Raw genomic sequence first — 23,403 nt, forward strand, 5'->3', positions numbered from 1 at the left:
ATCTGGCTCTCTAGATTCTCTTCTGCTCCTGCTCAAGGTTAAAAGGCGAGAATAATCCACATGACTGAGTGATAAGGTGGTTACGAGGTGGCAGGTTTGATCCCCTAGATGTCATCCTATTAGCGCACTTGTCAACAATTCATAAAATTTGTCCCCTCAAGACATGGCATCCACCTGTCTCACGTCAGCCACATTGCTCCATCGGGTGAGTATAAAAGCTCTCCCTCATATATGAAAAGACTTTATGGACTCCAGTGACTTCCACTTATTGTCCTCTTTCTCTCTACTTTAATTGACTTGAACATCGGAGTGTCCTGTCGAGAATTTTCGTCACCCAATTAATCTGTTGCAGGTCAAAGTACTCACAGGGTCGGCGATGATTAAAATAACATAATCTTGACTGATGGCTTGAATGTCTATGACATTCGGCCAGAACAAAAATGATGCTTGTGTGGTGGTGAGAGAGAAAGGACTGGTTTCAGGTTCTTGTGTCTCGTCGGTTTCAGGTTCTTCTGTCTCGTCGTCTTCTTCTTCTTCCTTCTTCTTCTTTGTCCTGTATCGAATGTAATGCGGCAAGATTTCTGGACTTTGTTTAATTGAACTTGGTGAAGTTCATCATCATGATTAATGACTCTTTATTAAGAACACCATTTCACATATTGCTCATGAATAAAGGACTGTTCAGTTTGGATCAACGGAGGGCTTCGGTCTCAGTCTCGCTCTGCTCAGCACGCCTCCTCCTCTGTAAAAGGATGATGGCGTGCTGGTTTGTTTTATAATTGAAGTTGTACTAAATTTCTTCAAATTGTTTATTCATAAACAGATGTTCCAAAAAGAACAAGAAATGTGCAATTCTTGGGACAAACCCTTCCAATTAAACAACCTCCCTTCTGCACAGGGGACATGAGCCATGCCTGATGAGCCAGCTATCGAGGCATGGCAGATGAAACATATGGCAACAAACAGGCAATCTCCTCACCATTTCTCCCACTTGCAGGTCCTGAAACATTCAAAGAAGCTAAATTCCAGTTTCAATCATTCAACTCACAATGGTTTAATTGGAAGAAAATTGCACCTGCAAGCACACTGAGCAGCTTATTTTCTCCCCTGATTCATCAAGACTGCCTCTTGCAGTGACTTTGGATTTAGGCAGCTTCTCCACTTCATCCATGGACATTGCCTTGCTGTTGCCATCAGTCTCATAAAGATCAAGAGTCACCATGAATGACAAACTGAGTGCATTCATCTGCAAGTGATAGAAATATCAGACAGAGAAGGCTCCAACTGCCACAGTCCCTGGAGTTCCATAAAACAGAGATGAGTTGTTCAGCAATGGGGTTTTGCAAGATTACCAGATAGCGAAGGCTCCAACTGCCACACTCCCTGGAGTTCCATAAATCGAGAGATGATTCGACGACCTCGATGGAGAAGACGGCACCTGAAATGGCTCCAATTCCAGATCCTCTGAGAAGACCACTCTCAGTGGCATGGCCTATGAGAGCACCTATGATGGCCCCAACCAGTGAACCAACTATACAAACAGCAACAAAATTTAGACTAGAAATTTGCAAACTCAAGCTAAACAATCATGTAAAGACCAGTAAATCGATAACTAGGGAGCGGAGGAGAAGAGGAACTACCAACCGATTGCAAAGAGGCAAGTCAAAGCGGCACATATTACTCTTGCAAACAACTTGGAGACCATGCATATGTATCCAAAACTATGGAGGAGAAGAAGAAGAAAAGAAGAGAGGCAATCCATGAAGGATGGGCTAATGACATAATGAGGAAATTGCACTAACGACCTCTTTGAAGTTATAGAATTCAACTGATTTACTTTAAGCCACATACCAGAGGTACCTTTGTTTTATTATACCAAGTGTGTTCTTCACTGCTTTGATGTTGAACTCTAATTGCATTTATGATTCAGCATCACTTGTAGTTCCTTCCCTAAGCTTTGTTGGAAACAAATAGGCATTAATGAGAGAATAAAAAAAATTGCCGGTGCTCATGCGCCAGTTGTGAAATAATTTATTTTGAAATGAATTAATAAAGAAGAAATATGGTCATCCAAAATCTAGATGACATGACAAAAAAAATGTGGAAGAATGGGAGTTGGTAGCATTGGTGATACTATACTACAAGGAAAGGATAAGAATTCAAGTTAATTGGCAATAAGGTGTGATATATATATCAGCAAGTCAAAGTAACATTAATTTTGCTTTCGAGTATAGTAACAGCTAAAAGAAATGAGAGTACTAAGAAAATATTTACATGGCAGCCCTAATTGATCTCCACCTATAGCGACAAATCACCAGATGAGAAGAAAAATCCAAATTCTAATGGATTTATTTTTCTCTCAAAAGAAAGATCTCATGAGACTCGATCATAATAATTTCTAATATTCATAATTCAGATTGAGTTCTATGTTTTTTTCCATGAGTGAGGAAGCATATCCCTGATCTCCAGTCTTTTGTCCCTGCTGAAATGAAGATGCAACTGAAGAATCAGGCAGCCAGGAATGGCTCGTAAATAATTCATGTTTTTTTCTCTGTTCTTTAAACAGACAAGTCTTGTTGAGTTATTATACTGGAACAGCCAGTATTTGATCATGGAAAAAAAAATCCAAATGCGATGCATGTTGTGCACATCTCACTGCTGTATCTTTAAGAAAAAGCTTGAGAAGATAATACAAGGGACCTCTGATTCAATAAAACAGTGTTTTTTTTTCCATTTCAATCAATGGACTGAAAAAGGATGTTAGATTGGAGGGTAGCTTTGATTCTTTTATGTCAAGGAATGTGGATCTGATCTTTAGAATCTTGGGTTCAGTTTCAAAATTTATACTTCAAGCTGATAAGATGAAACATAAGTTACTTGGTTTCAGTTTTGGTCAGCATCAATCCGAGCTTCATCAATTCAGTCTTGAGTTCTTCCAGTGTAGTTGTGTTGGTCGGAGGGAGTCAATGTTCTTAATCCTTGCAATCCCTTGATGTACTTCTGGGAGATTCTCCGAAGAATAATCTTAATGCCTCAAGCAAAAGTTTGCTTTTTATAAGTATTTTCACTGAAATTTGTACATGTGAATTTCTACCAAAATATATTAGAGATGTATAATAATGGTAAAAAAAATGTAAACTTTAGGCAAGTTTATGGAAGTTTGTTCATGGCCCTAAACTGCATCAATCTAGTTAGACCTGCACGGTCGGAAGGTTTATCACCAAGTCGATACAGGTCTAGGGTTTAAGAAACTTACACTCCCTCCCAATCAGTTCAGAAGTCGAAGCTTATGTAGCAAGCAGAGAAGTAGCTCCATGACACTTCAACAAGGCAAATGTAAAAGAAAATAAAAGGATTTCCAATTAAGTCGTGCTAGCCCATAAATTACAAGCTCATTTGAAAGAATGGCTCAGTTTTGATAATTATTTCTTTTCAGTTCTCTACTTCGAGAAAGATAAAAGGTTACCAAGTTTTGATACATTTACTCTGAAGGAGGAATGCATCAATGCCTAACAAGTGCCTCAGTTGTGCCCCATCATATCAAGCATTTCATCTAGACCCTTGAGTCTCTGCATGCCTTCACTAAGTAAGAAGCTAATTTTCTGTCTATCATTGCAGTGCCGATTCTTTTCTATTTCCTGCCTCATGGTTTGTCTCAGCTCATCTGTATACACCACCGAATTCAAAATGCTGCAATTTCTTTTTGATAAAAGATGAAGGGAAAACTAAGAGAGAAAAAAAAAGCTTGACCTCTTGCATGAATAGGTGCCCGACGAGCTGTTCTTAGTGCTTGTCTATAGAGCTTCAGTGCACGAGATCGCAGAATGAAGCTCTGTAAATCTAAATATCGAGTCATAGTTGATTCACTGCAGTCAATCAAACCATGAAACAATGTTCATCAAAGTCAAGTGTAATGAAAAGATAAAAGCATCTTTCATGTTTTTGCGTCAACACACTTTTCTGGACAAAGTGATTTACAAATTTGAACTAATTTGCACATGGGGCCATAATTATGCTGTTGATAACACTACGATAATAAAACCAGCAACAAACATAAGTACCATCAACACAAGTGACAGGTGAACAATGAACAAAAATGTGAAACCTTATCCATTCATAGTGCAATGATGCTGTCATAGCTCAATCATTTTAATATGTAACCATTTTCACCTTATGTCTATATACATGCAATTCCGATACAAGATCTGTCTCCTGTTTGGCCAACGTTCTCACTGTCGACAGTTTGTTGATATTAATTAGTGATAAAAAGATGTGCAGGTAATATGTCAATTTTCATACAAGGCATCATGTTTTTATAGGAATAGCAGATAAAACGTCATGTTTGCTAACAAAGAGAAGCAAGACCCGAAAGTCAAATTTACTCAGCACTTGAAATAGCTTTTCAAAGATGAAGTAATACTGAAAAAAAGGTAAATACTTTTTCAAAGTTGAATGAAGAATGCAGTACTGTGAATGGATTCAAGTTTATGTTAAGATAGTCATTTCCATGATATACACCACCCGCAAGCAAGAGTTTGTAAATTAAAACATCCATGCAAAATATTGCGCTCCCTGAAATCAACAATTCTACAATTACATCTGCATCTTTATGTTAGACAACAACTTAAAAACTGTTCTTAACTAAGTTTGAAGGGAATCACAAGTTCCGTCGGACTCGATCAGTTAAAACGCTGCGATTTTTTACAGGCATGAGGCATCTTTAGCGAAATGACAGATTTTTACGGGTTACTAACGATAAACAGCGCTAGATATGTACCAATGTGGAGGATTAACAATCACTCGCACCTCGGTTTAGCAAGCGCAATTGGAGCAAATCAACAAACACCTTCTGTGCTGAATCGAGCAGCTGGAATTCAAGAGACTCTTACAGCCACTATAACAACATCTAGGTGGTCATCACTCAAGAATAGCAACAGAAAAAGAACAGGCAAATAGTTTTTAATAGCGTGCAACATGGAATTCTGAAATAAAGGATGAGTATGAGAAAAGATTAGCAGAGCACCTTTCACATAAAAGAGAAAAGATGGATTGTTTGCAGATGGAAACGGCGGAGACTGATTCGAGATCACGACAGCAATCTGACAACGCCGATTGCGGAGGGCAGCTGTAACACAGTGAGAAATAATTACAAAATAGTACGTAAATCCAACGAGTCTCAATCACGCAGCGTCTGCGTCGCGGCCGACACGAGGAGGCGGCAACTGTGCCTCCGATTGATTGAAACACCGGGGACCGCCGATCAAACCTTCGGTATGATTTGGGTTGATCTTGAACAGCGAGTCGATAAGGTCGTACCTGACTGGGCCACGTGCCGGGCGGGTCCGGGTCGCCGCAGTCCAACTTCGCTCCGCTACAAAGAGGAGCGAGGGAAGATTCCCGGGAATATTCTACTCATCGTTATCCCCGCCGCGATTTCGTAGCACATTAAGACCGACTCCGATCTCTGCTTCTCTTCATCCTCTGTCGATATTTCAAACCTTGTTTCTTTGACGCATTCCGTCGAACAGGCGATGGGCAGTGATGGAACGGGGAGGATGCTCGAGGAGGCTTTCCAGATCCATGGCAAGGACAAGAAGGGCCGCAAGATCCTCCGCATCGTCGGCAAGTTCTTCCCTGGTGCGTTTTTTTCTTCATTTTTTTTTTTTGCGTTAGCTGATTAATTTTCCTTTGCTCGAACGGATCGGCTGATTTGGTTGTGATTTGGGGATCGGGGTGTGGGCCAGCGAGGGAATTGATGGCGGGCGGAGGCGAGGCGGCGCTGCGGAGCTTCCTGGAAAGGCGGGTGTTCCCGGAGCTGCATGGCGGGACGGGGTCGGTGGTGGTCTACATGCACACCGGGGTGGAGAGGTCGGAGAACTTCCCCGGAGTGGCGGCGCTGCGGTCGGTGTACGAGTCGCTCCCGGCGGCCGTCCGCGACGGGATCTGCGCCGTCTACTTCCTCCACCCGGGGCTGCAGGCCCGCCTCTTCTTCGCCACCTTCGGGCGCTTCGTTTTCAGCGCCGGGTGAGTTTCTCGCTGTTCGACCTCACGTCTGCTATCGTGCGCCGATTAGGAGCTGTTTGGTCCCGTTTTGCCGTTTCTTCGAACGGAAAAAACAAAAAAAAAAAAAAAATCGCTGACGTGTGTTCCGGGGAGGTTCCGGCGCATGTTAGCAAATAAAAAAGAATCGCTGACGTGTGTTCGGGGAGGTTCCGGCGCATGTTAGCAAATACGGTGCACGGTAGCATGATGTCTTTTCTAACGGACGCCGGTAACCAGAATCGCTGACGTGTGTTCCGGGGAGGTTCCGGCGCATGTTAGCAAATACGGTGGTGTTTCTAACGGACGCCGGTCTGTTACTGGCCGTTGGCGTACGTTTGAGCAATCTGCGGCCTGTGTGTCTCGATGAGTGCACCTTTTTTAAAAAAAATATATTTGGTTAAATCCTCTTGACGGTAAAAAAAAAAATCAAAACTTTATTTACAGTACGTTACGTTGTGCGGCAAGAGAAAGCATTGCTTCTTTCTCTTGTTCTTAGTCTTATAATAATTCGAGATGATTATTTACTGATTTATATATAGTCTTTAATATTGGGCGGCGATGGGTGGAACAGGCTGTACGCGAAGTTGAAGTACGTGAATCGGCTGGAGTTCCTGTGGGAACACATGCGACGAGGGGAGGTCGAGGTGCCGGAGTTCGTCCTGGACCACGACGACGAGCTCGAGCGCCGCCCGCTCATGGACTACTGCCTGGTGGAGAGCGACCGCCACCACCGCAGCTTCGACGCCCCCGCCATGGACTCTGCCGCCATGCACTCCCTCCGCTGCATCTACTAGCAGCCGGGCCATCACCGCCGGCGTCTTTACCTAATATGAGATCAATGTATATTATCTTTGTGGTAAGTTCACTGTAATGAAGAGTTAGCCAACTGTTGGTTTTGTTAGATTGGTCTAGAGATGTTAACGGTCTTGCAGGGCCCAACGGGCCTGCTAGATCTGGGCTTTTGGTGCCAGATTGAGCCTGTCACAGTGAAGATGGGCCTGCCGTGAAAATCACTAGCGGGCCTGATTTAAACGGATCGGATCAAAGCTGGTTGATCCATTTATGATCTGACCTGATTTGTCTATTCCCAAGTAGACCTGACTCGGGGTCCAGATCTGACCTGGACTCATAATCACTGGGTCAACGGGTTGGGTACCCATTAGTTCGGTTCATGAGCCGGAATCATAACCAGCTCAGTAGGATGTCAATTTAGTTACTGTTCCAATCTATTAAAATTGTTAAATTGGTGGTTAACTGCCGGTTTAGTTTGTTGGTTCGGGGTTTTTTGCGTGATTGTTGAAATCGTCCTATTGGAATCTCAACTCTCATTGTTTTCATACACATCTTCTTTATTCTCATTTTCAATTCTGTAATTTTTAATATAATAATATTCACTCGTGATAAATTATGAACCGACAGGATTCAAACCGTGAACTAACAATTCTGAATCATGAATCAACGATTTTGAATTGTGAATCATAAAAAATTAAGGATCGATCTATCAAGAACAACGATTTTGAATTGTGAATCATAAAAAATTAAGGATCGATCTATCAAAAACAGTTGAATTGATAATTCTAAATGATCGGATTGTCAATTTTAAATTATCGATTTTGAATCGTGGTCAATCTAAATTATCCATTTTGAATTACGGTCGGATGTATTCCCAAATCATAAACCGGTAACTCCGTTATGATTTAAACTTTTTTACCCCAAATTTAAATGAGAAAGTCAAAACACTTGATACAAGGCTTTGACTTCGATCGAATCAATGCGTCGCCAAATGTGAAAACTGTTAATTTCACAGAGGAGAAAAAGGATACGGAAGAGGAGAAGACGACGACGATGGGCGGCCACGCAGAGCCATCTCTTCGTGTACGCCTCGCGATCGTGGTCCGCTCAATATAATATTCGGTGTTCCCTTGGCTCGATTCCAGGCCGTTGGCGTAGGCGTCACGAGACGGAATTGCAGGCGGCCGCCGTGTGCACAGGAGAGCGATCAAAGAAAGTAAGAGGGGAATATTGAGAACCAACGATGTTCGTTGAGTGGCATCGCTGACCCTGAGCTAATTGGAAAAAAAAAGAAGAGAGGAGGAAAAGTAGGGCTTTTGGAATCGAATCCTTCATCGCTTTAGATCGCTTTGGGCTGTCATCGACAGCGGTCCTTCGGCCTGGACAAGCCGATCTTGATGAGTATAAATGGGCGAGACGAATAGACGGGCAGAGCACAGGCGGGTGTGAACATCTTCTCATATTTGCGTAGGTTTGTTCTCTTCTCGCCATTGCACTAAAAAAGGTTCAACTTTTCGTCCCTATTTTAGGGGAAATTTTACATCTTTGGTAAAATGAAATGCCGTTCTGAGCTCGATTGCAGGGATGATTGTGCTGATTAGATATCTGGGGATGAATATGACTTAATTGGGGTGCCTATTTAGTTCTGAAACTAGATGATTATTCCCACGAGACAACATGTCATGTCTAGGCTCATGTTGACTAATTCTAAATTACGATGCCAAATAACTCTGTTGCAAAACAGAGAAATGACAAATTGTAATCGGATTGATTGCTAGGACCACATTGAGTTCTCTTGTTGCTTTAACATTGTTCCATTTGATAGTTGGTTCTATTCATGTTCTTTTGAAGTTTTACATCGAGCTTACTGCAACATTGTTCCAAATTATTGTCGTTGCAGGGATTACCTCTTCAAGTCGGCTAAATTGAATTTGTGGTGTAGTTTCACACGGAAAGTTTAGCTATCAAATATGGGTTACCATCTCACTGTATGTTGTAAACCTTTGCATTCTCTTTGGAGCGTTTGTTTTGAGTATTCCCTTGGTTTGTGATCCCTTGGAAGTGATCTAGACATTTCATGTTGACATTCTTATTTAAGGAATATTTTGTGTATGCAGGTGGTTGATGACACAAAAGAAGGTTCAAATGGTAAGTGGACTTTGTAATGTTCCATCATTTTCACGTTATGCTTTCTGAGTTATCAGTTTAGAAGAAGAATGTCTTGTGGTGAGTATGTCAAACTAAAATAAACTTATATTGACTGACAATTGTCAATCAAAACTATAAACTTACTTCTTCATTGTCACCTTTTTAAGAATAGAATAAGAATGCCAAATCACCTTATGCTTTGATTCTTCCAGCTATGAGTTGTCGGCCCCTATTCCTTTTGTACTTTTTCCTCATCACTCAACCAAACGACATGTGCACCCAACTGGGTGATGCTTTCCTCCTAAATCCATGGCAATACTCATATTTTTCTCATCCGCAATGATATTTGTTGATTTTGAAAATTTCTTAAAAGTTCTCATAACCATGAAACTTAGACTATACCATCTTCTCCTGTTAAGATAAGGTGTTCAACCTGCTGGTTCTACTTTTATTCACCTTCAAGATGCCATAGGTGCAAGGGTGTTCATGGGAAAAAGTTGATAGTCACACTTTTTATTGGGTAATTATAGCTTTCTCCTAAGTTAAATGAACCGAAATATGTAATCAAGAAAATTCTGGTTACAGAAACAAGTGTCTTCTTAAAACCTTTTGCAGTGTGTCAGTGTCCTAGATTTTGTGTTATTGTGTAAATAGTTTCAGAATTACATATTTCTATTATATATTCTTATAAACTCCTAAGTTCTTAGGTGATGTAAAACTATGACAAATGTGCACATCAAACGAAGAAGAGAAAAATAAAAAAAGACTTAATTAGCAACAATAAAACAAGATAAAATTTATTTAAATATAAATGATGATATAGTAGGGGATAGAGTCCAATGATGTAGAAAGATCCATATAGCCGACCACATCTAGTGGGATAAGGATTGGTGGTTGTTATTGTTTGTAAACTCCCAAGTTCTTTTTAGCGATTCTAGATTTTTAAACTCGTACATCTGGGCAGAAAAATCTGTCTTTTTAATGAATAATTCTTTCTAGAGCTTATATCTCACAATTTATTTTTCATCTTTCAGGTGGAGCAATACGAAATGGAAGAGAAATTATTTTTCAGGTAATTGATTGCAGTTCTACCCTTCTCATACTATTGTCTGAATTAACGCAAGGAATTCTGGGAAGCTGTTACTCTTGTATCTTGTTCTCAGATTACAGTAATTAATGGAAAATTTTGTCATCCTTATGTCGAGTATGTAATTTGATTTATTGCTGAACAGACTCCCTGATGGAGTGGATGCTTTTGGTTGGATTTCACTGATGATTTGATAACACATCAGAAACATGAATTCTATACAAACTTTTCTAGGCATCTTAAACTTCTATTGATCCACCTCTTTCATTAAATTGAAAATCATTCCAGTGAGATTAATAAGTAGATAGCAATTAAAATGTCAGATTTTCAATTTAATACAAATAGTATATTATTTGATGGTCTCTTTTACCTTATGTAGATGCTATGCTTTGATATATATGCTAATATTCACAACAACTGAAGTTCGTTTAACAAATATAAGTTTTATAGGCATTCAATTGGGAATCACACAAACATGATTGGTGGCATAATTTAGAGAAGAAAGTTGGAGATATTGCTAAATCTGGCTTTACATCAGCCTGGCTGCCCCCAGCAACCAATTCATTATCTCCAGAAGGTAAGCAAAATTAGGCTATTACTTCGTTTTTAATGTTGGTTCATGCTTGTGGAGTAATATGGTTCCTTCATTTTACAGGTTATCTACCACAAAATCTGTATTGCCTTGACTCTTCTTATGGTTCCTCCCATCTCCTAAGAATGTTACTGCAAAAAATGCAACAGAACAAAGTTAGAGCAATGGCTGATATAGTTATTAACCATCGAGTTGGCACTACCAAAGGACATGGGGGAGCATACAATCGTTATGATGGTATTCCTTTAGCCTGGGATGAACATGCTGTAACTTCATGTTCTGGAGGACTGGTAAATCATCTATCTGATAGAATCTATATTAACATATTTCAGTTCATAGATGTTCGGAGAGATGTAATTATCTTCATGTGAACTTATAATCTTGGTGCATAATTAACTACTTTGTGTCTAACTCACTATACTACTAAAAGGACAATACTCATCTTGTGTGCTCATTAATCTATGTTAGAAGATAATTGTTATATTTAATCAAACTCTTCTAACAGAAAATTTGAAACCCTTATTACATGTTACAATTATGTTATTCATAGATTTGGATTCACTTCTGTTTCTTGCAAGAATTGTTTTGGTGTTTTCATGCTTCCGGTGGCTTGCTAATTCTTTGCAATTGACTTGTGAAACCATTTGTCCTTGTAGTTGTTAGAGTTGCTGGTGTAGTAGTTTGTTCTCTTGTTACTTTTTTAATAAGTACTTCTCTGATTTAACTTTCCTGGTATGCAAATGTTTCCTTGTTGGCATGATCATCTGTTCAACTCATAAAGTACTCCAATGATTTAAACTCCATTTTTCTCTTTTTGCATCCATGTGATATTTGTAGGGTTCCAGAAGTTACGGTGAAAACTTGCATGGAGTCCCTAACATTGATCATAGCCAAGCTTTTGTAAGAAAAGACATAATTGGTTGGTTGAAATGGCTTCGCAAATCTATTGGTTTTCAGGATTTCCGTTTTGATTTTGCAAAAGGGTACGCCAATGTCCTTTTTCAGTTTTTGTTGTATAAAATCTGTGTTTCCTGACAAATATGTGCTACTCGTGAAATTTGTAGATACGACCCAAAATTTGTGAAGGAATATGTTGAGGAGTCGAAGCCTGTATTTTCTGTTGGAGAATACTGGGATAGTTGCAATTATGTACCGCCTAATTATCGCTTGGATCACAACCAAGGTATGGTCCTCGTAATATCCCGTTCATTTTAAGTTTCAGCCTCAAACATTTACCTTATGTAATAAGAAAATAATGAACAGTAATGTCTCTTAAGGGATGTGGTATTGGTTTAGGATTAAATTCTTGGTACTATGCATAAGAAAAACACCTAAAAATAATGATTTTCTGCATGGTCGGCTAAATCTGTTATACATAGGTCGTTAATCTGGGTTTGGGTTATGCAATGGCACAAAAATGTTTAATGGTAGCTAGAAAAGGAAGAAGTGTTTCCTTGACTTGCATAAAATCGTATGAGCTCATTCCCTTATAGTTTTGGCAGATAAGGTACAGGTATTGTTGTTTCAAGATGTCATTAAAACAAGTAATATTAGTAAACCTTCGAAAAGAGAAAGAAAGACCCTTAGGCAGAACATCAAGTTAAGACTTTTGCGACTTACTAAGAGTGCCTCTCCTGATGATACTATACATCATATTCTTAATCACACTCATCATCATGACAGAGAAGTGATCTGCATGAAGCAAAACTAAGAAATTGTCATTGTTGGTATAACTCAGCCCATCTGGAACATGAAGTTATGCATCACTTTTTTTATTTCAAGTGTTACTTCAGTTATAGAAATTTGATTTAATTCTCAGAGGTTGGTGCCTTGTTAAATTCACAGACAGTCACAGACAAAGGATTATTAACTGGATGGATAAAACAGGACAACTTTGTGCTGCCTTCGATTTCACGACAAAGGGTATCTTACAGGTGCATTTTGTAACTGGTTATTTTTTTCTCATGTCATATTTATTCTTTTGTCTTATCAGATAAAATCTTTTATTCCTTAGTTTTATCAGATAAAACCTTTTACTAAAAGCATTCATAAAACAGGAAGCTGTTAAGGGTGAACTATGGCGTTTGCGTGATCCTCAAGGGAAAGCACCTGGTGTGCTTGGGTGGTGGCCTTCACGAGCAGTCACATTCATTGAGAACCATGATACAGGATCAACTCAGGTATCTGTTATGCCATCTATCTTCTAATACTCAAAGGGAGTACTTTCTATGTTACTCTTCTAGTGCGACTCCTTTGTCTTTTGTTTTTTTTTTAGAATCGCTAAATGAGATGTTATACCTTTTCAGGGTCATTGGCCTTTCCCATCTGGTCATGTTATGGAGGTACTACATATCCGCACCAGACATATTCAATTAAGAGCACCAATTTCTTCATTAGAAATCACATCTTAATTTCACTATTTGATTATGAAAGTAATGAATGATAATCACTTCAGGCATATGTTTATCTGTAGTAAGAAAAGAAATCTAAAATATTATTTGACAAAACTGAAGTATTCAATGAAATTTAAACCTATATACATTGAGTGACAAACAACAACTTAAATAACCTCAATAAACAAGAACAATTGAAATGAATACTAGAGTTTTCAGTAAATATTTTTAAGTTGGGGGAAATGAAGATGTTCCCTTAATTCTCCTTTAAATTTCTTTTAATAAGCAAAGAAGGTTTCAGTAATCACTTGCATTTGCTGTTTGATATATGTAAAATTTTCTTTTTAGAAGATTCAATCATTTCATAGCTACTACCTACCTCTAGTATCAGTTTTTGAGCTATTGCTGAAAATTATTGAAAGACCATGCCTTTAATTACCATTTCATTTTATATGATCTTGAATTTTCACAGTTCTTAATCTCGGCTCGATTTTCAGGGATACACTTATATACTCACCCATCCTGGAATACCAACAGTTTTCTATGATCACTTCTATGATTGGGGCAACTCTTTCCATGACCAGATTGTGAAACTGGTACGCGTACCTTCAAAACATTGCCAAATCTTGTTTTAAGGCCTGTCTTTAAGATTCATAAAAACTCGCAGATGGACATACGCTGTCGTCAAGATATACACAGTCGCTCAAAACTTAGGATCTTGGAGGCTCGCTCTGACCTTTACGCAGCAATTATCGACGAGAAAGTCTGCGTGAAGATTGGAGATGGCTCATGGTGTCCAAGTGGGAAGGAATGGAAGCTTGCTACCAGTGGCAACAGATATGCTGTGTGGCACAAGTAGATCAAATTCCAGTCAGCCAAAGGTTCAATGCTATTGCCATCCATATATGCACTCTATGATAATTGAGACAAAAATCAAATTTCCCGACTATATTTTGAGATAAAGGTCCTTGTTCCCTCAACAATAAGCAATCCATATTACTGTCGATTGTTTAATGATCTAGCCTCGCTTGTTTATTCATACATATGACATGATCTTTGTTAATAAAATGTTTTCGAGAATGATATGATCTTCTCAGAAACAAATCTTGTGTTATTTAATGTGCTCATGTATTCATGACATCTAGCTTTCGGGGCATGGTTGAGTCGATTATTACGGAACAGACTTATTGAAAAGGACAAGAGTAACGAAACTGAGACAATGTCGTTCCCGTAGTGGTCAATTGTAGCTTTCTGATTATCTTCTTACATATAGTCGTGGGCCCGATCGTACGACGGATTATACCTTTTGCTGAAATGTATTCGTAGCATCTAAATCTTTGTATGCGATAATTCACACTCCTACTTATAGAACATCGATCACTACCATACTATTCACTGTTGGTGAGACGGTGTACCAACTCAACTAAGAGGGAATTCCAACACCTGTTTGCATCAACGGAGGCAAGTAAAGCTTTCTTTGTAAATTGGCCAAGTAGAGTCTGAGTTGAGTTGAGTTGAGCTTGACTATGTTTGAGCTTGTAATTCATCGTGAACCTCTGAAAATATAATTCTCTTCAGTAAAAGATAGAATTTGTCACCCTAACGGTCTTACACGGTCGGTTCCATGATCATCTATGAGGAAGTAAATCGGGAGGTTGTAGTTGGCCACAACGAAAGAGGACATTATCTCAACTTCGTCGAGATTCAATTCTTATTCACTTCAACAACTTTACTCCGTCGTAACAAACTCAACTATGTCTATGGGCTGAAAATATAATTCTTGATCGACCACATACGCGCTTTGAATCTTCATCCATACTGGTCAACCATCCGTGGTTTTGCTTTCTCTAATTCAGAAACAAAAACGTGAAGAGTTGACACCAGTTCATAGAAATTGCTGTCTCATCGACACATGCTTCAATCATATTGATCAGATCCACGTCACAAACTTGGTGGTTCTTCTTCTTCTTCTTATCTCTTGACTGGAATGGATCGTCTCTCACGCAAGAGAAGTAGTTGTGCCAGTTATTTTACAGAATATAAAGAAAACAAGATGCTACTCAACAGAATCCTTAGTGGTTCAGCACCATGTATTTTACTGCACCTCCTCTCCATCTATATCTCCACCAAAGGGCGACCATTGAAGACAGAGAAAGAGAGCGAGCGAGAGAGACATGGCTTTTGATTCCATCTTCTTCTTCTTCCTTCTCTTCTTCCTTCTCTTCTTCCTTCTGTCTTCCTCTGCCACGACCTGTGCCTCTGCTGGCTGCGTACATCCTGCCCGAGCTAGCTACTCGTCGTCCTTAGCCGATCTCTCTGGTTTGTCACTGCAGCCTCTAGCTGATTCTTTAATCGAAGAAAGAATTTGCGTTAAAATTTTCCTGCTTCTTGTAGCTGGAGCATGTGGATACGGCCCTATGGCGTTGGGCTTCAGCGGCGGCTACGTTGCTGCGGCAAACTCTGCTCTTTACCGAGGCGGCGTTGCCTGTGGAGCATGCTTCCAGGTGAGCAAGCATTTTCTTCCTCCAAACCAAATTAAAGGCTCGAATTGCCTGTGGATGTCTGAAACTGTTTGTTCTTATTCAACAGATGAGATGCAAGAACACGAAGATTTGCAGGAGTGAAGGTGTTAAGGTGATCCTCACTGATCTGCATCGCCAGAACGACACAGAATGGGTCGTCAGTAGGCCTGCTTATTCTGCCATGGCGCGGCCGGGAATGGCCAAAGAGCTGAGGGGACTCGCCGGAACTGTGGATGTGGAATACGAGAGGTAATCTCTATCTCTTCTCTTCTCTCCTGCAACTCCAGGAACTGGTGATTGACATGATCTTTCTTTCTCCTGATCCATTCCAAGCAGAATTCCGTGCGATTACGCTGACAGGAATTTGTCCATCAGAGTAGAAGAGAAGAGCACAAGGCCTGATCGTCTGGCCATCAAATTCTTGTATCAAGGGGGCCAGACTGACATTGTAGCAGTGGAGGTAGCAAAGGTAACAAACAACAACTACTAATGGAAGAAGAAGGGCTTTCATAGAATCTATCTCACGTTGACTCTTTATAACAACCATCTTACGCTCGTCTTCATCGACAGGTTGGGTCGTCAAATTGGCAATTCATGAGCCGGGTCAACGGTCCGGTTTGGAGCACGGACCGGGCACCGGCCGGGCCGCTGCAGGTTAGGCTCGTGGTCACAGGCGGCTACGATGGAAAGTGGGTTTGGTCGCAGAAGGAGGTCTTGCCGGCCGAATGGAGGACCGGTTCGGTTTACGACTTGGGGGTTCAGATTACTGACACTGCTCAGGAGGCTCGCTCCAGCTCCTGATCTTAGACCAACAAATGCTAACCTAATGGAAGCTTCATTGTGCATAGAAATGTTCAGAACCCTAATTGTTTGTTAGACTGAAAAACAGAGATTGAATCCATGGAAGCCATGCATTTTGGTCAGTGAATGAGATAAGATCACCTAATGCTTCATAACAGAATCATTAAATATAAGAAAAGCGTCAGCGAAGATCGAGAGCAGTGGCCAACTTTTGGACCTCTGCTCAATTTGATTGAGATGTGTTAACAACTCCACCAGCAATGGACGCTCGTTCTGGTGGAGATGTGACGTCTTCACTGCATCAATGTCCATTCAAGCTTTTCTCTGCACAATCATGTGAAGCAAAGTGTTGCTTGGTGTTGCTTCTGCACGAGAGACAAAAACATGAACGAACTTTAATGATCACTTTGCTCGAAGAAAGCCAACGTTTTTGCCTGAAAAAAGTGGTGCAGTTGCAGTGCAACATGAAGACAATGTCTGCACGCTTCAGAGGAAGAACTGCAATCGCCAGTGCAACAATTAACTTTATGTTTCACTTTTTCTTCCAAGAGCTTTCGTGGAATCCTGAATCTCAATCAGGATTCGTATCGTCAAATAGGTTCTTGACAGCAAGCTTTTTCTCCCCTGCGTTAATGGCGGATGGCGAGGACACGCTCTGTTGCCAGAATCCATGCAGCAGTAACTCTTCTTTCATGGATCGCTAGCTCTCGATCGTCTTCATTAATGCGCCGACGTCGACCTAGATCTGTTACCACTCTGTTTCGATCGACTGCACCTGGAGAATATTCTTCCAGTTCCATGGATCAACTCCACGCCACGTTGATGCGTCTCCGCGCCGCTCGTCTGAGACGACGAAACAACGGACGTGGCGCTGGCCGCCTCCGTTTCCTTGAACAACCATCGACTCCGAGCACTTCATAGAGATCTTTGCCCTCGTAGTTTAACTAATTTATTATTCTTATTTTAACTCCATAATTTAAAATATTACATTTTGGTACAACATGAAACATAAGATAAATTCTGCATTTTAAGGTAATTTAAAATGTAATTTTAAAAATAAATAGAAAATATTTTAAAAGTAAAATGCTTTCATCAGTGTTTATTTTGTAAACTATAAGGAAAAAAATGAATATTCTGAACTATGGAGTGAAATTTAAAATCTAGATAAAATATAGGGGCAAAATGAATTTCTCTATGTTATACTTTTATATATATAAAGCATTGTGCGTTCAGCTTCTTCCACCCCACACTCGTTGATCTTGTAAGCTTCCTCAATGGCGGATCATGACGCAGAAATCCTCCGAGAGCTGGAAACCCTGAACAGATCACTCTCCATCACTCTCACTTCCCGCCGCGCCGCCTCGCTCGTCCTGCCCCGCTCCTCCAACACAACATCTGCCAGCGGGGGGTACGCAGACGGACCTCAGATCGTCGGAGAAGCTTCTCGCTACGACCTTGGAAGCTACTCCTCCCGACAAGAGTCTACCTCCGCCTGGCTCGAACTCGGACCGAAAACCCAGAACGGAGTGCCTGGGAAGGGCGAGGAACCGATCGAATCCAGCGAGAGGCGGCGGGGGATATGGAACTGGAAGCCTGTGCGCGCTCTGGCTCACCTCTCCATGCGCCGAGTAGTATGCCTCTTCTCCGTCGAGGTCGTGGCGCTCCGGCATCTGCCTGACTCAGCCAACGGGCTCCGCCTCTCTGTCTCCGTCCGGAAGAAGGAGACGAAGGACAGGTCCCTCCAGACGATGCCCGCCCGGGCGGCGCAGGGCCGAGCCGAGTTCCAAGAGACTCTGTTCCTCCAGTGCCACCTCTACTACACCGGGGGCGCCGGCACCGGGAAGCCTCTCCGGTTCGAGCCACGCCTTTTCCTGATCTCCGCGATCGCCGTCGACGCGCCTCACCTGGACTTGGGGACCGCCGCCGTTGACTTGAGCTCCCTGGTCAAAGAGTCCATCCAAAAGAACTTGGAGGGGCACCGGGTCCGGCAGTGGGACGTGGCCTTCCCGCTCTCCGGGAAGGCTGCCGGCGGAGAGATGGCTCTCAAGTTGGCATTCCAGATCATGGACGACGGAGGCATCGGCATCTACAAACAGACAGAGTACTCGCCCAAATCAAACAGCGGCATTGCAAGAGACCTTGAAGCAAGCAAAGGACTGATCTTTGATCAAAAAGAAGACTTTGACCTCCCCGAGTTTGAAGTCATCGACAAGGGAGTGGAGATAGCGGCGTCGGAGAACGACAACGCGAGGAGCTCTAGCGTCTCGAGTGAGGTCGTGAAAGAGGTGGTGCAAGACCGCGCTCAAAGAAGCAGAGCAAAGGAGCTTCATTTGATCGCAAAGGAGCTTAAAGAGCTCGAGATGCTGGTAATGGCGGACGCCATGGAGACAACAAAGCTGACGACTCAACCACCCAAACCCAGTAGATTGGACACAGAGGAGGAATTAGTCACGAGGGAGTTCCTCAAATTGCTCGAGATTGGAAACCATAAGGAGCCCAAGTATGACGAGCACAACGACCTTGCTAATCTCAGTCCAATTGGCCTCGTTCCAGATCTTGGAAAGAACTTGGGTTGCATAGTTCAGACGAGCGATGGAGGCTACTTGGCATCGATGAATCCTTTGAATGCACCAGCGTCAAGAACAGAGACTCCGAAGCTCGCCATGCAAATTTCCAGAGAGTTGATCGTCGAAGACGAGAAGTTGACGAGTGGGTTTGAAGTGTTCCACAGGCTAGCATCAGAAGAGCTCTGCTCCAAACTGCTCTCCTTGGTAGCCATGGACGATTTGGTGGGGAAGACAGCAGAGCAGGTGGCGTTCGAGGGCATTGCGTCCGCCATAATAACCGGCAGGAACAAGGAAGGAGCAAGCTCCAGCGCGGCCAGGTCCATCGCCATGGCGAAGAAGATGGCTACAGCGATGAACAAGGCGAGAAAAGCAAGAACTAGTCTAAGTGAGGAAGCAGATACCTTGGATGAAGTCCTATGCATTGCACTGCAGAAGATAGAGGCCATGGCAGTGGAAGCACTGAAAGTCCAGGCGGAGATAGCTGATGAAGAAGCTCCATTAGAAGCTCTACCTCCCGCCGACACACTCAATTTGGCCGTTAAACACCATGATTGGTGCACAAACTGCAGCAGAGCTACAATTCTACTGGTGATTCAGCTGAGAGATCCAGTAAGGGGGTACGAAGCAGTGGGGGCTCCCTTGATAGCGACGGTGCAAGCAGTCCCTTCGACGGACCAGGGCGAATCACTAGAGGAGAGGAGGTTCGAGTTAGAGAGCGTTCATGTGGGAGGTCTCAAGTTGGGGTCCGACAGCAAGATCAAGAGTGCGTGGGACGGCGAGAAGCAGCGGTTGACGGCCATGCAATGGCTGGTGGAGAATGGAGTGGGGAAGGCGGCTGGTGGGAGACGAGCAAGGAAGCAAGGGAAGAGGAGCCAAGATTTTGTGTGGAGCTTTTCTTCAAGATTCATGGATGGCATGTGGCTAAAGCACGTAAGAAACCCAAATTTAATTACTAGTTCCTAAGAAGGTTTGATAGATATGGATATTATTGATGTAATGCGAGGAAACTGATATGTGTGTGTGTTATTTATCAGTACGTGGAATTAGGGAAGACAAGCAATTTGGATTATCTTTCCATTCATTGTCAAAATACTAAAATCTCTGGTAAATGAACTGAAAAATACTAAAGTTCATGTTTTGTAGTACAAGATATGCATGACAAATCTTTGCATTTCATTAGCAATGGAAAATTCCATGATCCCAACAGCAATGCATCATGTCTGCAAATAAGCAGCGAAAATATGGCACAAGACTTAACATGGGGCACAGGATACAGCAGTATTTGGCATCAGCCAGTCAAAATGAGCACCATAGAACCCTAGCATTTTTCTTTCCCTTACCTGATAAATATCCTGATTCCAAAGCTTGATTGTTGCGGTATTCATCTAGGAAAAGAGTTGGATGATAATCGATTTCTGTTTCTTTTTCTCTTTTTTAGTTAACATATTGTTAGAGTTGAGGTTTCTTTTCCTTCTTGCTGAAAAAACCTGGTGGTAATCTGCAATCAGAAATGCATTTAGTGTGAGATATCAAATTTAGCAACAAAACAATTGCAAACAGTTTCTACAATCATAATCGAGTTGTAGCAAGAGGCACACATATGAGACATAAAGGGAAACATCACAATTAAGAGATTTAGCATTAAGATATGCAATAAGAGAAAAGGAATCATGAAGAAAAGCAATCCAAGTTCATGTCAGAATTACAAAAAGTTTTGAAGGGATTTGAAGTTTACCTGCAACTTTGAGGTACACTCCATGAGAAATTGCTAGATATCCTTACATCAGGTGGCAGAGATCTAAACTTCCTCCAGTCATCAAGCATTGCTCTTAGATCATTGATCTTTCTGTGCAAGCCGATACAGCAGTTTGCATGCATTGTGCAGACCTTGTTAAAGTTTCTACTTGGTTCACAGAACCCTCCAAAGCGCTCAGTGCTGAGGAATCGTATTTTCACTCCTATGTCTCGGGTATGTTGGTCAAACTTGATAATGTTAAGCACATTCTGCTCATGAACTCCAGGAAATCTGGCACGTGAAGAGTACCAATATTTGAAAAATTCTATGCTTCGGTTGTTGGATCTCGCATAATTGAACCCATTGTTTGGCCAATTCTTTAGATCAGTAGGATCACCCAAGAAATTGTCACAGGAGATCTGGAAATCTCCATCTGGATAGAAATAGGGGAATGGATTTCTGAACCACATTACATCTACATCCTGCAGAAAAATCAGCAATTCAGTTGATTTTGTTTCAGTGTCAGGCAAAAATGTTGTCCTAACTCTAGAAAAGCATAATATGTTTCGGTTGATCAATAGCATAAAGGTAGCAGAGGCATCTATTGCTCATTTGTTGACCTCAAGTGGTTAAGACAATTATGAACAAGATAATTCAGACAATACACATAACCATGAAATTTACTATTTATGAGAGTCATCAGAGAAAAGGGCGATGCTAATATTCTATTTATCTTCCCATTTTTTTCCAGAACATCTCCCAAGAGACAAGGCTATCTCAAATTTTTCGTAACCACTCGCATCCTGTTCTCTACATTTAGCCTGTGAAGCGGTCATCTAATATGTAGGCTTCATTTAGATCTGTTCCTGAAATATTCTTTCCATATCAAGAACAAAATATCCTTGTTCATCCACATTTAAAATTTCAGCTCAAGTTCAAGCCAATTGCTTCTTATTCAATTGTTTTGAATGGTAACTCATGTAGTATCTTCCAAGCTAAACCTGCTAAAGCATATGAATTCTGTCTATCTAGTAAACATATGAATCACACAATCGATAGCTAAAAAAATCTACTAATCCATGTGCAAACTGCTACTCTGTATGATCCTGGAGATTCTCAGTTAAGTCTGCAATTACATAAAACAAAGTAAGACTATCTGGCAATGTGCCAGTGTTATTGTTTTCGAAGGGACTTGAAAATTTTAAAGCTATTACAGCTTTTGATGGTCTGTAAAGCATTAGAAGAAGGAACATTGTTAGTTTAATGACAGAAATTTCATAGAGTAATAGATGCAAAAGCATATGCTGAAACAACAATCCTTCTATGGCCTCCCAGTGGGGCCGTGTGGGATTCATGTTCTGTGATGTTTTGCCACTTTGACAGGTCTGCTCCATCACTGATGTCTCATTGCATATGGAGCCACAAATCATAAACTACATGATAGATTTAATAATTAACTCAACTAGCAATAATCAATATAAAAAACAGAAAATTTGGATCTTGAGATTGATCATTTGGTTTTTTTATTTTGTTGCCAAATGGTGTTATTTGTTTTGATTAAAAAGTGTTTGGATTGGCAAGAGAAAAATGAAAAGAATGTTTTTTTTCCCTGCTAAAAGTTGCTGCTAATGGCAGGAACCGTAGATGGAGAGGAGAGGTCGCGGAACTCACTGAGAAGACGAAGCTGAAGCCTTTCTCGAGCACCAGGCGCAGGAAATCAAGCCGCGCCCACATCATGTCCAAGTACTCGGGCGAGTTGAACACCTTCTCGCCGGAGAAGTCCACTCCCTCAACCGCGAAGTCGAAGCAGTGTCGGTGCACTGCGACGCACCGCTCGTACGCCTTGCCGTCCACGGCGACGATGACCAGGTGGTTCAGCAGTTCTCTGGTCCCTTTCCCGGTGTGGAAGCTCTCCAGAAACACGTCCAGCACGGACCCAGGCGTGGACCAGAACGCGTTGAGGGAGGTTATTATCACCGTGTTGTCTGTGGTGGCCGCCTCCCTCAGAACCCTCTCCAGCCGCATCTCCTGGCTTTCCTGGCATAACGATATAACGTCATTCCCGTCGGAAACCCTAGAAAAAAAAACGCATCTGCTTGAGGGGCAAAACAGAGGCAACACTCACTGGAGCTAGCGCATTCTGCAGCAAAGGTGGCGGATCTGAAGGAAGGACGGCGGGGACAGAGCTCGCTGGTTCATTCCGAAGCTCCGGCGGGGGATTTGAACTCGGATGAAGGTCGGAAGGGGCCAACTGCTTCTTCGGGACGAAGGGAGGTGCGCCAATGATATCTACGCGGAGAGAGGTCGGGGGAACGAGAATGGCTGGCGTGGTGGCGCGGTAGAGCAGGGTGAACGAGAGCGCGACGACCCCCACAAAGAGCAGCGGCGAGAGCCACCGGCGGAGGACGGAGTCCGCAGCTTTCATCCCGAGGGCAGAAGAAGGCTTCATCGCAAGTGATGCCCGCACCAGTCCTGCAGCCAAAGCTAGTTCCTTGCGCTTCCATGAAGCAAGACGGCATTGGCGGAAGGAGTATAACTACGTCCGCAGGGAAAGCACCATGGGTCCATGATTGGCAGATGGCAAGGCTTAATCGTGCGCTCAATGTCGGTTGGGCTTTCAAATCGGGCCCCGCCGGTTATAGTGGGCCCCGCTTATAACAACGACACAAATAAATAAATAGAATCGAGAATAATATTTTTTTAATTTATTTAAGTATTGAAAAT

At 41.9% G+C, this 23,403-nt stretch overlaps 6 protein-coding genes and 1 pseudogene across 7 annotated transcripts; 4 read left to right on the forward strand and 3 right to left on the reverse strand.

Annotated features, from left to right (window-relative positions):
- Positions 1–708: 708 nt before the first annotated feature.
- On the reverse strand, positions 709–1,943 carry LOC141841945 (NEP1-interacting protein 1-like; annotated as a pseudogene).
- Positions 1,944–3,180: 1,237 nt separating this feature from the next.
- Positions 3,181–5,478, reverse strand: LOC141841947 (uncharacterized). The gene is given in 8 exon segments (XM_074730151.1): positions 3,181–3,664; positions 3,751–3,883; positions 4,171–4,235; positions 5,058–5,125; positions 5,218–5,340; positions 5,342–5,374; positions 5,376–5,451; positions 5,454–5,478. Coding segments are annotated over 8 exon segments (666 nt in total). The 3' UTR covers positions 3,181–3,521.
- Positions 5,429–7,381, forward strand: LOC141841948 (uncharacterized). The gene is made up of 3 exons (XM_074730152.1): positions 5,429–5,637; positions 5,745–6,024; positions 6,614–7,381. Exons 1-3 carry the CDS (start codon positions 5,532–5,534, stop codon positions 6,834–6,836), a joined length of 609 nt encoding a protein of 202 aa, XP_074586253.1. The 5' UTR covers positions 5,429–5,531; the 3' UTR covers positions 6,837–7,381.
- A 481-nt stretch (positions 7,382–7,862) lies between these two features.
- Positions 7,863–14,158, forward strand: LOC141841942 (putative alpha-amylase 2). 2 transcript variants are annotated; one of them, XM_074730147.1, is made up of 13 exons: positions 7,863–8,305; positions 8,735–8,822; positions 8,952–8,982; positions 10,017–10,054; positions 10,520–10,646; positions 10,725–10,951; positions 11,499–11,644; positions 11,726–11,844; positions 12,507–12,595; positions 12,719–12,841; positions 12,968–13,003; positions 13,552–13,650; positions 13,722–14,158. In XM_074730147.1, exons 2-13 carry the CDS (start codon positions 8,805–8,807, stop codon positions 13,911–13,913), a joined length of 1,245 nt encoding a protein of 414 aa, XP_074586248.1. In that variant the 5' UTR covers positions 7,863–8,305; positions 8,735–8,804; the 3' UTR covers positions 13,914–14,158. The 2 variants fall into 2 exon arrangements, with proteins under 2 accessions (XP_074586248.1, XP_074586249.1); XM_074730148.1 differs by having other exon boundaries at positions 7,863–8,301.
- Positions 14,159–15,098: 940 nt separating this feature from the next.
- On the forward strand, positions 15,099–16,499 carry LOC141841944 (expansin-like A1). Its single transcript, XM_074730150.1, has 5 exons — positions 15,099–15,373; positions 15,449–15,558; positions 15,644–15,825; positions 15,913–16,045; positions 16,147–16,499. The coding sequence occupies exons 1-5, from the start codon at positions 15,229–15,231 to the stop codon at positions 16,375–16,377; spliced, it is 801 nt and encodes a 266-aa protein (XP_074586251.1). The 5' UTR covers positions 15,099–15,228; the 3' UTR covers positions 16,378–16,499.
- Positions 16,500–17,651: 1,152 nt separating this feature from the next.
- On the forward strand, positions 17,652–20,021 carry LOC141841940 (protein PLASTID MOVEMENT IMPAIRED 1-like). The gene has a single exon (XM_074730145.1). The coding sequence runs from the start codon at positions 17,652–17,654 to the stop codon at positions 19,905–19,907; it is 2,256 nt and encodes a 751-aa protein (XP_074586246.1). The 3' UTR covers positions 19,908–20,021.
- Positions 20,022–20,096: 75 nt separating this feature from the next.
- LOC141841943 (uncharacterized protein At4g15970-like) lies at positions 20,097–23,168 on the reverse strand. The gene is made up of 4 exons (XM_074730149.1): positions 22,805–23,168; positions 22,351–22,716; positions 20,680–21,161; positions 20,097–20,442 (listed from the first exon to the last, which is right to left on the reverse strand). The coding sequence occupies exons 1-4, from the start codon at positions 23,126–23,128 to the stop codon at positions 20,394–20,396; spliced, it is 1,221 nt and encodes a 406-aa protein (XP_074586250.1). The 5' UTR covers positions 23,129–23,168; the 3' UTR covers positions 20,097–20,393.
- Between the last annotated feature and the right edge of the window lie 235 nt (positions 23,169–23,403).

This window comes from Curcuma longa, chromosome 11 (assembly GCF_044706935.1).
Source record: "Curcuma longa cultivar G26 ecotype Majalengka, Jawa Barat chromosome 11, ITB_CL_G26_1.1, whole genome shotgun sequence".
Lineage (NCBI taxonomy): Eukaryota > Viridiplantae > Streptophyta > Magnoliopsida > Zingiberales > Zingiberaceae > Curcuma > Curcuma longa.

Excerpts from the sequence above, each read along its gene's own strand:
- LOC141841943 (XM_074730149.1), bottom strand. The coding sequence starts at position 23,128 with ATGAAGCCTTCTTCTGCCCTCGGGATGAAAGCTGCGGACTCCGTCCTC. Across the intron at positions 22,717-22,804 it reads TGCAGAATGCGCTAGCTCCA|GAAAGCCAGGAGATGCGGCT; the intron begins GTGAGTGTTGCC and ends TCGTTATGCCAG. Across the intron at positions 21,162-22,350 it reads GCTTCAGCTTCGTCTTCTCA|GATGTAGATGTAATGTGGTT; the intron begins GTGAGTTCCGCG and ends ATTTTTCTGCAG.
- LOC141841944 (XM_074730150.1), top strand. The coding sequence starts at position 15,229 with ATGGCTTTTGATTCCATCTTCTTCTTCTTCCTTCTCTTCTTCCTTCTC. Across the intron at positions 15,374-15,448 it reads GTCCTTAGCCGATCTCTCTG|CTGGAGCATGTGGATACGGC; the intron begins GTTTGTCACTGC and ends TGCTTCTTGTAG. Across the intron at positions 16,046-16,146 it reads TAGCAGTGGAGGTAGCAAAG|GTTGGGTCGTCAAATTGGCA; the intron begins GTAACAAACAAC and ends CTTCATCGACAG.
- LOC141841948 (XM_074730152.1), top strand. The coding sequence starts at position 5,532 with ATGGGCAGTGATGGAACGGGGAGGATGCTCGAGGAGGCTTTCCAGATC. Across the intron at positions 5,638-5,744 it reads CGTCGGCAAGTTCTTCCCTG|CGAGGGAATTGATGGCGGGC; the intron begins GTGCGTTTTTTT and ends GGTGTGGGCCAG. Across the intron at positions 6,025-6,613 it reads CGCTTCGTTTTCAGCGCCGG|GCTGTACGCGAAGTTGAAGT; the intron begins GTGAGTTTCTCG and ends TGGGTGGAACAG.
- LOC141841942 (XM_074730147.1), top strand. Across the intron at positions 11,645-11,725 it reads CGTTTTGATTTTGCAAAAGG|ATACGACCCAAAATTTGTGA; the intron begins GTACGCCAATGT and ends TGAAATTTGTAG. Across the intron at positions 12,596-12,718 it reads CGACAAAGGGTATCTTACAG|GAAGCTGTTAAGGGTGAACT; the intron begins GTGCATTTTGTA and ends TTCATAAAACAG.
- LOC141841940 (XM_074730145.1), top strand. The coding sequence starts at position 17,652 with ATGGCGGATCATGACGCAGAAATCCTCCGAGAGCTGGAAACCCTGAAC.